Source organism: Furipterus horrens, unplaced genomic scaffold, assembly GCF_987537825.1.
Source record: "Furipterus horrens unplaced genomic scaffold, mFurHor1.1.pri manual_scaffold_13, whole genome shotgun sequence".
NCBI lineage: Eukaryota > Metazoa > Chordata > Mammalia > Chiroptera > Furipteridae > Furipterus > Furipterus horrens.
In genome coordinates, this window is record NW_028327183.1 from 25,778,944 (window position 1) to 25,795,728 (window position 16,785).

The following is a 16,785-nucleotide window of genomic DNA, read 5'->3' on the forward strand; positions in this document are numbered from 1 at the left end:
TACAAAGGAGTTCCCACAAGACTCTCAGCTGATTTCTCAAAAGAAACTTTGCAGGCAAGAAGGGACTGGCAAGAAATATTCAATGTGATGAAATGCAAAAACCTACAACCAAGATTACTCTTTCCAGCAAAGCCATAATTTAGAATGGAAGGGCAGATAAAGTGGTTCCCAGACAAGGTAAAGCTAAAGGAGTTAATCATCACCAAGCCATTATTATATGAAGTGTTAAAGGGACTTATTTAAGAAAAGGAAGATCAAAACTATGAACATTAAAATGACAACAAACTGACAACTATCAACAACACAACCTAAATAAAATAAAAACAAAAACAAACTAAGCAAAGAAATAGAATAGGAACAGAATTATAGATATGGAGATTATATGGAGGGTTATCAGTGCGGAGAGGAAGGGGAAAACTGGGGGGAAAAGTGCAGGGATTAAGAAGCATAATTGGTAGGTACAAAGTAGACAGGGGGATGTAAAGAATAGTAAAGAAAATGGAGAAGCCTGTGAACTTATATGCACAACCCATGGACATGAACTAAGGCGGGGGTTGCTGGAGGGAAAGGGAGTATTGGGTGGAGGGGGACAAAGGGAAAAATAATTGGGACAACTGTAACAGTGTTATCAATAAAATATACTTAAAAAAACAAGAAGTTGGAAGTGACATTAGTTAAAGCCAGACCACCACCTTAAAAAAAAAAGAAAAAGGCCATCGATACCAACTGTTGGATAAACTTCTCCCATTTTCTTTCTTTTTGAGGAGTTAAGCATTTAATAGATTTTTAAAAAGTGTTCCTTGAATCTCTGCAAAGATACTGAGAGGAAATGGGACTGGGAAATCTTGGCTGAGTCCCTTAAGTTCTGTCAAAAGGGAGTTTTACCACCTTTATCTGGATACTTAATTCACCTCCTTCTAATGACCTCTGGTCCTGGCAAAGATTTCTAGAATTCTGGCCATCTCTGCTGACTGCACATCATCCCCATCAGCATCAATTTCAGGGTGTAAGTCGTCGTCGGCAGCCGTCCGTCTCGAGAGACGATGGTGTAGCTTCTTAAGAATCTATCTGCACCGCCGAGAATGGCTGTGCAGTCCGACTCGGGAGTGACATCGTATCTGTCTCCTCCTGTGTTGAATCGACATCTTGCGATGACGCTGAAGCTACAGAGCCTGGGCAGGGTGATATGGAGGGTCTGCTGTTGCCCATGCAGCAGACCCCCCCTCTCTTCGCAGCTGAAGGGTCCAAGGGAAAGACGGAGTCAATACAGCTTGGCTTCAGGTGCGCCGCAGGAGTTGCCAGTGTTGACTACAACGTCAAACCGCCTTAGGGACTCCGGCTCCGGATTTTCTGTCGGGGTTTACTCCCTTAGCCTTTCCCCTGAAGAGGTATGCCGCAAGGCAGCGGAGGTTTTTTGGAGTCAGAGTTTTCCTTCTCTGATGTACCCTGACTGGAAGATCGAACCAGGGTGTAAGTATTGAGAGTCATTTCCAGTGTTTCTTACCTGGAATACTCTCAACAGATGTAATACAAAATTTTGGATAATTATGATGTCATTTTCTGTTGCCCCTGAAAATGTATATCCTCAGCTTGGTGGCAATCTGATGGCAGTCTGAGCTCAGTTGAGCTTCCTTGTTATGCCATGGAGTTCAGAAAGGGAGATATGAAGATAGGTGTCAAAATATTGGGATGGATCCCTGACTGGTGTGGCTCCATTGGTTGGGCATCGTTCTACAAAGGGAAAGGTTGCTGGTTTGATCCCCTGTCAGGGCACATGCCTGCATTGTGGGTTCAGTCTCGGGTCCAAGAAACTGATAGATGTTTCTCACATTAATGTTTCTCTCCATCTCTCTTTTCCTCCCTCCCTTCCCCTCACTCTAAAACTAAATTTTAAAAAATATTTTTAAAAATCTTGGGATGAAAAGTAGGGATACTGAGCGGAAGTAAGGATTGGGAGGGAAGGTGTTGGTACTGGGTAACTGGAAGAGGGATGCCATTTAGGAGAATAAGAAATTCCAGACAATGAAGCTATTGGGGATAATTGGTGATGAATTCTGCTTGAGTGTGGGGTGGCAGCAGGTGGAGTTCAGGAGAGCCATCAGGACTGGACTGTGGTCTGGGAATCCAGCCATTGTTTAAACCTAGAAGGGCTAACTTCAATTGGTTGCTTATTTTGCAGCAAGGCTAGGAGTTGTTTCCTCATGTACCACTGAGAACAAATCCATTACACTTTCCCTTCTGGAAGAGCAGCTGTGAATAGTTTGTGCTGTGAAGGGAGCTGGTGCCAGTGATGGGGACCCCTCTCCTGCAGAGAGCTGCCATCATTGGTGTGCCCACTTTGTGGATTCCCCTTTCCCCCTGTGAAGATGCTTGAGGAGATAGTGAATCATTTTCGAGGGGACAATGAATCATAGCAGTAGAAAAATAAGCTTCAGAAAGAGCAAATCTAGTTTTGAGAGCTGACCCTGGCACAGCACAGCTGTGTAGCCTTGAACAAGTATTTAATGTCTCTAGGCATCTCAGTTGCCTATCTTAATTTAGGAATAATAGTGTGGGAATCTGGCTGGTGTGGGTTAGTGGATTGAGCTCTGGCTTGAGAACCAAAAGTTTGCAGGTTCGGTTCCCAGTCAGGGCACAAGCCTGGGTTGGAGTCCAGGTCCCCAGTTGGCGGCATGTGAGAGGCAGCAAATAATGTTTCTTTCTCATGTCAATGTTTCTTTCCCTCTCTTTCTCCCTTCCTTCCCCTCCCTGTAAAAATAAACAAATAAAATCTAATAAAAAATTAATATGGGCGAATTATTCAGAAAGGTTATGTTCCAGGGAAAATGTATTTATTTCTGTTAAAAAATTGACATGAAAGATCTAGCTATTTTCCAGGAACTCACCACCCAATAGTTACTATCCTTTTATGTTGTCATGGTAAGGGAGATGGGGTGTTGGTGGTACAATTGTCAAGGATTTGTTATTCCCGAGTTAGGAGATGAGCCTTGTATGGCCCTCAGAGAAGTCTTAAGTGCAGTGGAATGTTGCCTATTATTTTATCATACCTTAATCTATTTTATAGGGAACAGGCAGTGTCAACATGAGAGTGGCAGTCTGATAGATTGCTTAAGTCTTTTGTCCCCTTTTTAATTGAATTTATTGGGGTCATACTGGTTAATAAAATTATACAGGTTTCAGGCATGTGATTCCACAACACATCATCTGTAAGACTGATTAAGTCTTAAATAAGGGAGTGGAAAGTCCTTTTCTCCTTAGTTTTCCACAGGTTTTTAGATAAACAACTTTTGACCCAGAGGACATGTGCAAATGGGACAGAGTATGTCAAGGGTCTTGGGCTCAAAGTCTGCAGGGGTGGGGCAGGTCATATTAGTCAGGAATGTTGGCAATGGAAATGTGCGTGCATACAATGGAGCAATGCATTTTGTTCTAACTGAGAGAATGGCCCAAGTAAGGGGGCAGCCTTTGGAATCCTCAGCCTCAGTTCACGGGTTCCTTGTAGGAATGAAGGCCCAGAGTTGGCCCATATCCTGGTTAGTCAAGAAAAACAACAGACCTGGCTTTTCAGGTGAAATCACCCCATTTGAAGTATTAGTTTAAAATTTTTACAAAATACGCTGTGTGGGCCACACAAAAGACATATTCCGACCATGTCCTTTTATTGATACATAATAGGTCCCCATTCATGTTTGTCTATTCCACTATTAGAAGATGTCCACCTGCTGAGAAGCTCTGCTTTAAGCTGCTATTGGTTGAAGACGTGGCTGAGAAAGTGGGGACTTAGGACCAGGATCTGGGAGAGATGAGACCGCTGGCAGAAAGCAGAGTCAGGCCTTGGCTGATTCATCACTATGGTTAGAATAGCTGTACCTCCGCTGCCTTGCGGCATACCTCTTCAGGGGAAAGGCTAAGGGAGTAAACCCCGACAGAAAATCCGGAGCCGGAGTCCCTAAGGCGGTTTGATGTTGTAGTCAACACCGGCAACTCCTGCGGCGCACCTGAAGCCAAGCTGTATTGACTCAGTCTTTCCCTTGGATCCTTCAGCTGCGAAGAGAGGGGGGGGGGTCTGCTGCATGGGCAACAGCAGACCCTCCATATCACCCTGCCCAGGCTCTGTAGCTTCAGCTTCACTGGAGAGGACACTCCAGCGACATCGCAAGATGTCGATTCAACACGGGAGGAGACAGATACCGTGTCACTCCCGAGTCGGACTGCACAGCCATTCTCGGCGGTGCAGATAGACTCTTAAGAAGCTACACCATCGTCTCTCGAGACGGACGGCTGCCGATGACGATGTCCCTCTGAAATACAAACTGAACTGGTTCAAGGAATTAGAAGTAACCAATGAAAGGATGTTTAAAAAGTTGCCACTTAACAAACACCTGGATAGCAACTGCCGTGTACCAAGCCCCTTTCTAATTAGTTTAATGTATCAAATCATTTCATCCTCTAACAGTCAGATGAAGCAGGTCCTGGTATCACTTTACGAATGAAGAAACTGAGATACAGAGAGGTTAGTTAAGTGACTGGTCAAAGTCACACAGCTGAATTTGAATGCAGGTGTCCTCACTCCAGAATCCAGGCTCTCACCATTTCTTTCTGCTGTATTTTAATAGAGGGAGAATTTTATCTAGTGAAAAAAAATTGTGGTTTATGGTTTTGAAGACTATGTAGCATATGTAAAATTGATTTATATATTAGTTTATACATTTCTTGTCAAATTATGTGTATGTGAAAGAACAGTGTATAGAAAAAAGACTGGAAGAAAAAACACGAAAATTATAAAAGTTATGCCAGGATGGTGAACTTATGGATAATTTCTTTTTAAAATTTATCTCATTGTTGATCTTACGTTTTTTTGTTTTTTGTTTTTTTTTACTTATATGATGTTTTAATAATAACTAGACCATTTATAGGCTTGAAAAATATTTTTCCTTTATCCTTTTTTCTGAATGTAGCTTCCGGTTTGTGTCCAAGAACACACGCAATCTTAATTTTACAGAGTGGGTGAGTTTCATTCAAGGAACATGGCCCTGAAGAACCCCAGAGCTCCAGTTATTCACAACTCACCTTATTCAACACTTGAACCAACAAATGATGGGATATATTTCTGTTCACCAGCTAACAAGGTGCCCCCATGTGACAACAGCATAAATCCACTTAAAATTAGCCCACTAGCTTTGAAACTATACAATTCTTAAGTCTTTTTGAATTAAAGTGATTTACATTGCTTCCCTTTTACACATAATCTGAGACTTTATTAATAATTTTTCCTTTTAATTGAGTTATTAATACATTTGAATGAGTCACTATTTCAAATTCACTCCAATTTCGCACGAATCTAGTCCTCATTGCTTGCTCCAAGTTGATGGATTTCCAGGCCATGATAAATAGAATGATCTCAAAGGACATAGCTTAAAACCAACCCTAGCATTTCCCCCGCGCTCCTTTGGGGCAGGCATTCAACTCAACAAACGTTTGTTGAGCACTTACTTTGAGTCAGGTACCGTCAACACTAGAGAAATAAGACTCTCTGTTCTTAAGGAATTTACATTCCATTGCCCTCAAGTGCCCATTTAATGAACAGATACTTTTTATTGACCACCTACTATGTTAAGCCCTGTGCTCTGGAAGAAGTGAATATTTCATGCTTGAGATGTTTATATCCCAAGCCCTGCCTGGGTCCTAACCTCTGTAATGTCCCAACTGAATGACTTAATCCTCCTGCATCTCAGTTTCTCCCTCAACAGTAAAGTGACTTCTCTCCCAGGGTGGTTCAGAGGATTCAATGAGTTAATATTGAGAGGCTGGGTGGAAGTTGGTGACAGTCATTTTGTACTAGGTATGATTATTTTCAGAGGCTACTACCTATTGGGTAACTCTGATGGAACTCTTTCCCTTTTCACGAAGGCCTCAGCCTGTCTTTGGGTTTCTGGAGTGCACAGGGGTTATCTCATCTTGGCAGGGAGTGGCTCCCCAGCCACATACTTTCCCAAGGGCCTCTGACCCCTGCACAAACACATGGCCTTACAACAACAGGGCTAGCACAGCCTGACCTCTAACATTGTAAATAGGAGATCATGTCTAGGTTAGAGCCACAATACTGGTAACAACCATGCGTGACACACTGGACCTTGTGCAAAATATCTTCTGTCCTGTTGACTTCCAAGCTCACCCTAGGAGGAAGATACGATGATACCCCACTTCCCAGATGAGGAAGTGTATGTTCCGCAAGACTATATATAACATTCCCTGAGGCTCCTATGTGAAAGAGGCAAAATCAGGCAGCCTGAGTCTTTTTTTTTTTATGTATTTTATTGATTATATTGTTACAACAGTTCCAATTTCTCCCCTTTACTCCCCTCCACCCAGCATCTCCCTCCCCCAGAAATCCCCCCCTAAGTCCATACCCATGGTTCGTGAAAAATAACTATCCCTCCCTCTCAGATATTAAGACCCTTTGTAATCTTGTAAAGGACAATGGGCGAAGGTCTCAAGCTCCTCTAGCTGCTTCAAGCTGGACATGGTTGTCGTCCTACCTACCCTTGGGTCCAGAAAACCCTAATAATAGTGGGGGTGTGGAGGGGAGGGTGGCCTTCCCACATGGGGAAGGATCGTGCAGACTCCAGGTCAGTTGGCTGTCTCCGGACAACGGCGTGCTTGGTTTAACAGGCTGGCATCCTTGTTGTGTTCTGGGGGCAACAGATTTGGCGAAAAGGGTTAAAAGACATCATTCGATCCATAATTACTAGATGACAAAAGGCAGGGATTAATTTTTCAATGTTCCACATTAGGAGAAAGGAAAAAAAAAAAAAAAGAAAGAAAACAAGGGCTTCTTTGGAGGAAGGTGTGCTAGGCACCTCTCATCTGTCCAAAACCCTTTTGTCTACCATACTTAGTTTGGGTTGAGGGAAATAGTTTAGGTTTCCCCCCTCTCAGACCTCTGGGCCCTTTCTGTCCAAGCCATTAGGATAGAAAAGAGAAACCAGTTTTAAAGTGAAGCCCACAGACCACCCCATTCTTCACCAACCCAGCCATTTAGTTCAGCCAAACCGTTTAATCTCAGGAGGCAGCGCTGCAGAGAGGATTAAGTGAGGTTTATGCATACAGACAATCACTCAGGTAATGCGATCATAGGCTTATGCCCTTTGAAAACAGAAAACACATGTTAATTTATGTAACATAGCCTACATACAAGTCTCTAAATCTGTAGGACTGTCTTATCGGAAAGACATCCAGTTGCAAGGCATTTGACATTCTTCTTGCCTGTAACTTGAATACCTTTGATGATATCACAGACATGATTTAATTTTCAAGTGAAACCATTTTTTAAATGAAAAGAAACTTTTAAGACTGTTAGTTGCCCTACCTTATAATCTACCACTGATCATGGTGATTTTCCTTGAATGATTTTTCTCCCTAAGATTACCCTCCTTGTCTTTAAAGGGACTACATTAAGTCCATTTTTAATTTATCCTGTTCATTTGCATAAACATAACAAGAGCAGCAAATGATCACTTATGATCTTTAGTTCTGCTTTGCTGGAACTTACCCAAGGAACATTTAGGGTGACCCTCAGTCTGCTCTTCATGGCACAGAAGCTGAGCCACATATCTGGCATTCATCCTTGCCTGTACACACCTGTCCTTTCCAAGTCTTTCTGGTTTTTCATTGTGCCTTAAGGTCCCTTCTAGCCATCTTTCAGGAAAACAACCTTCGTTCCTTCCCTGGAAAGATTGCTGTGGACCGCACAACCAACCATGGTACCAGGCCTTTTATCTCGCGGGCTTTTATTACCTTTGAAAGTCATTCCCAGTTCCTCAGGGCTTTTTGGTAACAACCTGAGCCCAAGTATGTCTCCTTTAGGCTTGACATTCCAGTCAAAGACTTGGTCCAAAAAAAAAGAACCTCTATTAACAACTGGTCTTATTAGTTCTATGCCAAGAAACTTATGTCATTACTTACTTGTTTAGAATGCCAAACTCTGGAGGGATCAGATAGGGAGAAAAATATACAACGTGAAGGGAAATCTTTGTCCTAATATTCACTGAACTGGGATTTCCATTCTTCATATTTTCATTTTTCCCCCACTAAAAAAAAATTTTGTTTGTTTTTCCATTACAGTTGTCTCACTTTTTTCCCCCTCTTTCTTCCCTGCACCCTGCCGCTCCCTTCCCCCACATTCAGTCCCCACTCAGTTGCCCATGTCCGTGGGTCATTTATAGGCAGACTGAGTCTTAACCAAGATGTTTATCTAACTGCTGGTAGAGGCAAATTTCCCATCTACCATGAGGGATGGTATAGTTTCGTGAAGAAAGAAAGAAAAAGCCCTGGCTGGTGTGGCTCAGAGGATTGAGCACCTGTCTGCAAACCCAAAGGTCACTGGTTCAGTTCCTAGTTAGGGCACATGCCTGGGTTGTGGGCCAGGTCCCCAGCTGGAAGTGTGCAAGAGGCAACCAATCAATGTATCTCTCACACATCGATGTTTCTCTCCCTCTCTTTCTCCCTTCCTTCCCTTCTCTCCAAACATAAATAAATAAATAAATAAAAATCTTTAAGAAAAAAAGAGACCTATATGGTAATTACTTGGGACAGGCCCTGTTAAGCATATCACAAATATTAACTGATGTAGGTATCATCATTAAGCCCATTGTACAGATGAGGAAGTTGAGGCACAGAGAGGTAAAATAACCTGACTGTCGTTGCACAGGTAGTGATGGTGGGGCCAGGCTCACACTCAGGTCTCTATGCTATCCTGCCTCACACGTAGGTACAAGCAGATGGAGCAGATGGCCTCCTGTGAACTTTGGCTTTATTAATTCAAATAAACAATAACAACAACAACAACCTGGATTTAGCAAAGAGAGGTTTTATTCCATCCTAAGTTCTTTGGCCACCAGTCACCCCTGGTGGCCCCCCATCAGCATTTCCCCTACCATGTATGGCTCCACCCCAAATTGTCCCTCATCTTCCTTTTTTTATACAGAAAAATTTGTTTTGGCTTCGCTGCCTATTTCTCACTTAGCAAATAAAGAAACTTCCTCAAAATCCACCCTCTCTAGAGAACATAGACCATCATGAATATTAAAATTATTAAATAATTTCTCCTGCCCCCTTGGCTGGAATAACTTTGTCTCACCTTGACCCCTTGCAGGTGGTGATTCCGGGATTGGCCATGCTTTGTCCAAGTATCTGGACCAGCTGGGCTTCACTGTGTTTGCCGGAGTTCTGGATGCAAATGGATCAGGAGCAGAAGAACTGCGAAGAACCTGCTCCAAGCGCCTCTGCGTGCTCCAGCTGGATGTCACCAACCCGCAGCAGATAAGAGATGCCTACTGCACAGTGGTGCAGAAGGTGCAGGACAGAGGTACTGCCTTGAGTCTCCCATGCCCTGCATTGCCCTCCACCTCCTTGCAAGTGCCCAACACTAGTTTCAGCCTCTAATCACTGCTGCCCTCTAATCCATTCTGGCTGCTGACCGCACCTGAATACACCTGTACGGAGCACCTGCCACATGCCAGGGTCTCTGGTAGACATGAGGCTGTTGGGAATGAGTCTGGCATAGTCTGTCTTCACAGAACTTACAGAACTCTTTATCCTGTTCCCTCCAACATCTGCTCAGTCACCCTCCCATTAATCACCACCTCCCATGCCCTCCTCTTTTTTCTCTTCCCACTGATATTGACATGTATTAGACTTAAAAAAAAAAACAAAACAAAAAAAAAAACTTCGTAATCACTGTCCTTCCCTAGCCACTGCACTTTCTCTTTCCCTTCTTTCATGGCCAAGCTCTTTGAAAACTTGCTGCTCTGTTCTTTACTTCTTCACCTTCAGTCCAACTTGGCTTCCCCTGGTCTGGCCAAGCTAATGTGGCAGTCACCCTTCCATGCCTTGGCTTTGGAGTCACCAGCCCCTTATTGCCATCCTAGCTCTCTGATCATTCTTTCTGCTTCTCCTGTCTGAACATCTTCCTACACCCCCTATCCCCACCCCAAAATGTGAATATTCTTGAGGGCTCCATCCCAAGACTTCCCACTCCACATTCTTTGGACTATACTGTTCTTTCCCTATACCAGGAATTCACACCTGGAAGTATTTGAAACTATTCAGGTTGGGCCTAGGATGCTACATACATTGAGGGGCCCAATGCAAAATGAAAATTATGTGGGGCCCCTTTAGTTTAAAAAATGATTAAGTCTTTAAGATGGTGCTAGCAGAGAATTCAACCAAGCATGATGCCCTTCTGAAGCACCAGACCCTGGGTGACTGTGCAGGTCTCACACTCATGATACCCACCCAGCCTGGGCACCCCTCTCCCAGCAAATTACATCAGTATCCACCTACGATAACTCAGCTAATCCTTCAACAGTGAGGCTGGTAACGTTGCTATGCTTTTGCTGGGAATGTCAGTGCTAAAGAAGATCCTGTGTGGGCGCCCTAGGTATCAGTATATCTTAAAGCTCCCCAGGTGATGCTAGTGTTCTGCCAGAGTTGAGAAACACTGAGGTTTAAGCAACTGCGATTTAAGTAACTTCCAAATCTGTATTTTCAACCTAGTCCCCTTCTCATTGTCCAGAACTATATGTACTTGGAATAGTCTATCAGACATCTCAAGTCAGTTTGTCAGAAACTGACCTCTGCTGCAAGTCTGCAAATCAGTTTCCCCTCTTGCACCCCAAGACTCAGACGCTGGCACTGCCACATTCAAGCCAAGCATCTGGGGCCACTTAGACCTGCAGCTAAGCTTGATCCATGCATCCTATTGGTCCGGAGTCCTGTCAATTATACCTCTTAGATCTTTATCACCCCAGCCCCTTCCTGTCATCTCCAGGCAACTATGGTTTAGTACAGGCCCTCATCTCCCACCTGGGCTTCCACAATGACCTCCTTCCCCATAATTTTCCAAATGGAGGGTAATTTTTACAAAGTGCACATCTTACAAGGTCATCCACCCCCTAAACACCCCTTGACACACAGCCAGCTCTGTGATAGATGTTTTGCTTTGTCTCATTAAATCGTTCAGTGGTTCTCTACCCACCACCAAATAAAACAAATCTAAGCACCTTAACAAACACTTGAAGGCCTTTCAGGGTAGCGGCCCTTGTCAAACTCTTAATCTGCAGTAGCTGCTGGTCCACTCAGTAAGTTCTGAATGGTTTCCAGAATAGAATGTGCCAGTTTCTATCTTTGCATATCCTGATTCCTTTTGCCAAAATTTCCTTCTTGCCTCCGCTTCCTTTCTCTAAGACTCTTGCCTTCATCTGGCAGCAGACCCTACTCCCACAGGAGACCTGGCTCAAATATAACATCATTTGCATGACCTTCCAGGTAATCCAGGTTATATCTTTCACCTCCCTCTTCTGGACACTCACTTATTATACCTTGCGCAAACCTGTATCACTGCATTATTATTAATATCTGTACATCTACCGCTGCTCATCACTAGGTTCCTTGAGAACCAGAACCATGTTTCCAGCAGGATTCTTTCAGATGAAAATGACACAACCCAATTCAAATTGCTAAAGTATAAAGGGACTATGTTTGCTTATATGATTGATAAGAATGAGTTGGCTTCAGGCTTGTCTGGATCTAGGCACTTAAGCAATGTTATCAGGACTCAGTCTTTATTTCCTATGTTGGTTTTATTATAGGGCTTTCCATGGAAGCCTCAAACACTTCCTGTTTACATTCTCTTTACAGCTAAAAGAGAGTAATGTTATCTGCCTCATCTGATATTTAAAGGAGTGGTTATTATATAGAGAACACTTAAAAAAGTCCTGGCACAAGGCAAGCATTTCATTAGGGCTCTTATTTTTTATTTATTCAACATTAAGCACAGTCCTTCAAGTATTCGTTGAAGATCTAAGAAATGAGAGGGCAAGAGAAAAATAGATTGCTGGTTTCCAGAAATCAATTTTCGGCAAGTTTAGCAATGTGCAATCATTTCCTACAAAGGTAGTTTTCCTGGCCTGGTCTTTTGCTGTGTTACCAATTTGATCTTGTTCTTCTTTTTTTTAAAGAATATTTTATTGATTATGTAATTACAGTAGTCTCAATTTTTTCCCCTTTGCTCCCCTCTGCCCAGTATCACCCTTCCCTCCAGCAACCCCCCCCCCCCCCCCCCGCTTAGTTCATGTCCATGGGTCCTGCATATAAGTTCTTTGGCTTCACCCTTTTCTATATTATTCTTAACTTCCCCATCTATTTTGTACCAACCGATTATGCTTCTTAATCTCTGCACCGTTTCCCCACTTCTCCCCCTTCCCCCACCCAGCTGATAACACTCCAAATGATCCCTATACCTATGATTCTGTTCCTATTCTGGTTTGCTTAGCTGGATTTTGTTTTTATTTTTTAGATTCAGTAGTTGATAGTTGTGAGTGTGTTGTCATTTTAGTGTTCATAGTTTTGATCTACCTTTTTAAACAATAAATCCCGTTAACATTTCATATAATAATGGCTTGGTGGTAATGAACTCTTTTAGCTTTATCTTGTCTGGGAAGCACTTCATCTGTCCTTCATTCTAAATGAGAGTTTTCCTGGACAGCGTAATCTTGCTTATAAGTCCTTGCTTTTCATCACATTGAATATTTCTTGCCAGTCCATTCTTGCCTGCAAAGTTTCTTTTGAGAAATCAGCTGAGAGTCTTATAGGCAACCCTTTGAAGGTAACTCTCTGCTTTTCTCTTGCTGCTTTTAAGTTTCTCTCTTTATCTTTCACCTTTGGCATTTTAATTATGATGTGTCTTGGTGTGGTTCTCCTTGGGTCTAGCTTGTTTGGGACTCTCTGTGATTCTTGGACTTGTATGTCTATTTCTTTTGCCAAATTTGGGAAATTTTCCTTCATTATTTTTTCACATAAGCTTTCAATTTTTCCTTCTGGCACCCTTATGATTCGAATATTGGCACGTTTAAAGTTGTCCCAGAGGTTCCTAAGCCTCTCCTCTTTTTTTTTTCTCGATTCTTGTTTCCTCATTCTGTACTGGTTGACTGTTTTTTTTTTTTTTTCTCCCTTATATTCCAGATCATTGATTTGTACCCTGGTTTTTTTCCCTTCACCATTGGTTTTGTGTGGATTTTCCTTCGTTTCATTTAGTACAGCCTTCACTTCTTCCCTTATGCATTTGCCGTACTCAAGCATATCTGTCAAGCCTGTGAGCATCTTTATCACCAGTGTTTTGAATTCTATATCTGTTAGGTTGGCTATCTCCTTGTATGTTAGGTTGGCTATTTCCTCATCACTTAGTTCTCCCACTGGAACCTTGATATGTTCCCCCTTTTGGGCCATACTTCTCTGTCTCATCATCTTGACAGGCTCTTGTGTTTGTTTGCCTCTGTGTCTTAGGTAGAGCTGTCACTCCTGTTACATTGTAAGTGGCAGAGCCTTAGGTATTCATCAGTACATCAGTACAGGGCGACCCATTTCACCACGTTGTGGCGCTGTATGTCGGGGAGGGTCAGAGAGGGAACAATGCCACTTGCTCAGCACCTGCCCCTTTTCCAGGCACTTCTCCCACTTTCGTATGCGACTGGTGTCTCTCTAGCTGTTGCTCTGGCTATCGTTCCCAGAGTGGGTGGGTCTGTGGACATTCTAGGACCATGGGGGCCCTTTCAACAAGTGGACTCTGCTGGGAGATTAGCAGTTTCTTCCTCCACCCCAATCCCACTGGTTTTCAGTCAGAAGCAATGAGGCTTGATTTTCCCTGGATCTGGGGCGGTGAGCTGCACAGTCTGGTCAGGAGCTGGAAATACTCCCCAGGTGTCCCTCCTGACTTTTTAAAATATGTGACTATGCTTTCCACTGGCCTGGCCCTGCCATTGCTGCCACAGACACCACCACCACACTGCGTCCTCTCCACCCCAGCTCCACCCCTCCTACCTGTCTGGATGAGTATTTCTTCTTTATATCTTTGTTTGTTGAACTTCCATGCAGCTTGATTTTCTGGAACTTCTGGTTGTCTCTAGTTTTGAGGTAGTTGTATTCCTTCTTAGTTGTGGAGGGAGACACAGCATGTCTGTCTAGGCCTCCATCTTGGCCGGAAGTCTGATCTTGTTCTTCTTATGAATTTGATTTCATGGTGTCTTATTCAAGGAGATATCTAATACAGATCCCTCTAGTGAGGCCCAGAGGGATGGTACTGACCATCCTGAAAAATAAAGCAGGGAAAATACCCTGCCAGTGTCCAGGGAAGAAGGGATGTGGTGAGTACCCTATACGAGGTATGAGCCTATGGTATTGGGAGCCAGCACTCTGGAGAGCAATCCTCCTCTGAGAGAGAATTGCCAATACATATAGCTTTTGCCTGCTATCCTCAAGATCTCTCCCAAAGTTGGCTCTCAAGTCAAAGAGAATGTGGAACAGTGAAAACAGGGGAATTTAAAATCACCAAGAAGAATGTTTGCTAAAGAACCTTCTTGGACCTGTAGTTAAACCTAAAAGAGGGCCAGAGACTATATTGCTAGATTGCTATACAACATGTTATTAAATTTGTATTAACATATTATTAATTATTAACTAACATTAACTATTTCAGAGCCCTATAGGTATAATGAGCTTATGGACCAGTTTAGAATTCTATGACAAGAGTTGGCAAATTATAGCCCTGTCTTTTTTTTTTAACATTTATTTTGGAATAATTGTATATTCACAGAAAGTTGCAAAAAAGTGTACAAGGAAATACTAAGAACATTTTGCTAAGGCTCTCCCAATAATTAAAAAAAAATTTTCTTAAAGAGAAGGGAAAGGAGGGAGAAGGAGAGGGAGGGGGAGAGAAACATTGATGTGTGAGAGAAATATTGATCAGTTGCCTCTCACAAGTTCCCAGCTGGGGACCTGGCCCATAACCCAGGCATGTGCCCTGAGCAGGAGTTGAACTGATGACCTTTTGGTTTGCAGGCCAAGACTCAACCCACTGAGCAACACCAGCCAGGGTAAACCTCCCCCAATATTAACATCTTGCATAACTATAGTAAAATAGCAAAATCAGAAAGTTGGCATTGATATAATCCACAGAGTTTATTCAGATTTTACTAACTATACAGGCAAGGGTATATGTGTGTTGTGTGTGTACGTGTGTAGCTCTGCAATTTTATATGTGTAGATTTGTGCAAAAATTACCACAATCAAGATACAAAATTGTTCCATCACCATCAGGCTCTCTCATGAGCTCTTACTAGATGCTGGGCACCCTCTTTCTGTATATGCTCAGTATTATTGTGTGTAAATGTCATCAACTCAGGTGTGCAGGACATGTAACTTAATTTTCTATAACTCAACTCAATTTCTATTTTGAGCCACCTTTCTGCCATGTGAGCTTCATCTCACTTCCCTGGGGTAGCATCTCCATACCTGGGGTTGGGACGTTTTGTCTTGTATTGTCAGTGCTTCATGCTGGCCCCTGTGGAGATGTCCAATGCTCTGTCCAGTCCTTATGTACCTTCCTCCTAGATGCTATCAAAAGGCGCTGTTAGGGTTGGTGCCTCCTGCTATTTCTGTGCTCTGCTAGTGCTGAGGCTCATTTCTTTTCTGTACATAACACGGGTTCTCACAGTTGAGTGGGCAGCAGGATTGCCTGGAGGTCAGGTTGTGTCAGGTTTTGAGCTTCAACAATTTCTGATCAGCAGTTTTTGATCCAGCAGGTCTGAGGTGAGTTCCAGATTGGAATTTGTAACAAGTTCCCAGTTGATCAGGAAGCTGCTGGTTCTGGACAACACCTTAAGAACCTCTGCTCTACTTCACTTTAAAACAGGTTTCTCTTTTCTATCCTAATGGCTTAGACAGAAAGGGCCCAGAGGTTTGAGAGGGGAGGAAACCCTAAAATATTCCCCTCAGCCCAAACTAAGTATAGGGCAAAAGGACTTTGGACAGGTGTGACGTGCCTTGCACACTTTCATCCAAAGAAGCCTTTTTTTTTTTTTCCCCTAATGTGAGACATTTAAAAATTAATCCCTGCCTTTTAAAATCTAGTGGTTATGGATTTAATGATGCCTTTTAAACCTGTTGCCAAATCTGTTGCCCCAAGAATACAACAAGGATGCCAGCCTGTTAAACCAAGCATGCCATTGTCTGGGGACAGCCAGCTGACCTGGAGTCTGCAAGATTCTTCCCCATATAGGAAGGCCACCCTCCCCTCCACACCCCCACTCTTATTAGGAATTTCTGGACCCAAGGGTAGGTAGGATGATGACCAGGTTCAGCTTGAAGCAGGTAGAGGAGAATAAGACCTTCACCCATTGTTTTTTATAAGATTATAAAGGGTCTTAGGTCTGAGAGAAGGAAATTGTTACAGATCAGGGGTCCCCATAAATAAATAAATAAATAAAATATATATTAAATAAAAACTATTTACCTATTTAAAACAAGAAACAAGAAACGCTGTTCTAAATCATGCTGAGACTTGAGGAACTCAGACAATATGTCATGGGTCTGTTGAGCTAAAGACAGCCTGGGTCCTGTCACCTCTGTTTCTCTCAGATAAAGAGGTTCAAGATTACTCACCTCTGCTTCAGATCCCTCAATCCCTGAAACATCTAGAGGTTTTTTTTTTGTTGTTGTTGTTGTTTGTTTACCTCTTTCTTACTATTTACGGTAGTGATTCCCAAGCCTGTGTATTGGAGTTACCTGGGAAATTTTGAAAACAGCTAATATCAAGGCCCCCTCTCTCCACTACCTCAGAGTCCTGGTCTAATTGGTTGGGATGTGGCCTGGACATTGAGGCCTTAGAAAGCTTCCCAGATGAGCCTAATGTGCAGTCCAGGTTGAAAACCACTACTTGTAGACAGTGGT

The 16,785-nt window shown here is 42.9% G+C and overlaps 1 protein-coding gene across 2 annotated transcripts in view; it reads left to right on the forward strand.

Annotated features, from left to right (window-relative positions):
• Positions 1-16,785, forward strand: part of HSD17B2 (hydroxysteroid 17-beta dehydrogenase 2) — a 56,855-nt gene that overhangs the window by 25,768 nt on the left and 14,302 nt on the right. For both annotated transcript variants that reach the window (XM_090259883.1, XM_090259884.1), the window contains exon 2: positions 9,155-9,367. In XM_090259883.1, coding sequence (XP_090116009.1) covers positions 9,155-9,367 — 213 coding nt within the window. The remainder of the gene's footprint in view (positions 1-9,154; positions 9,368-16,785) is intronic.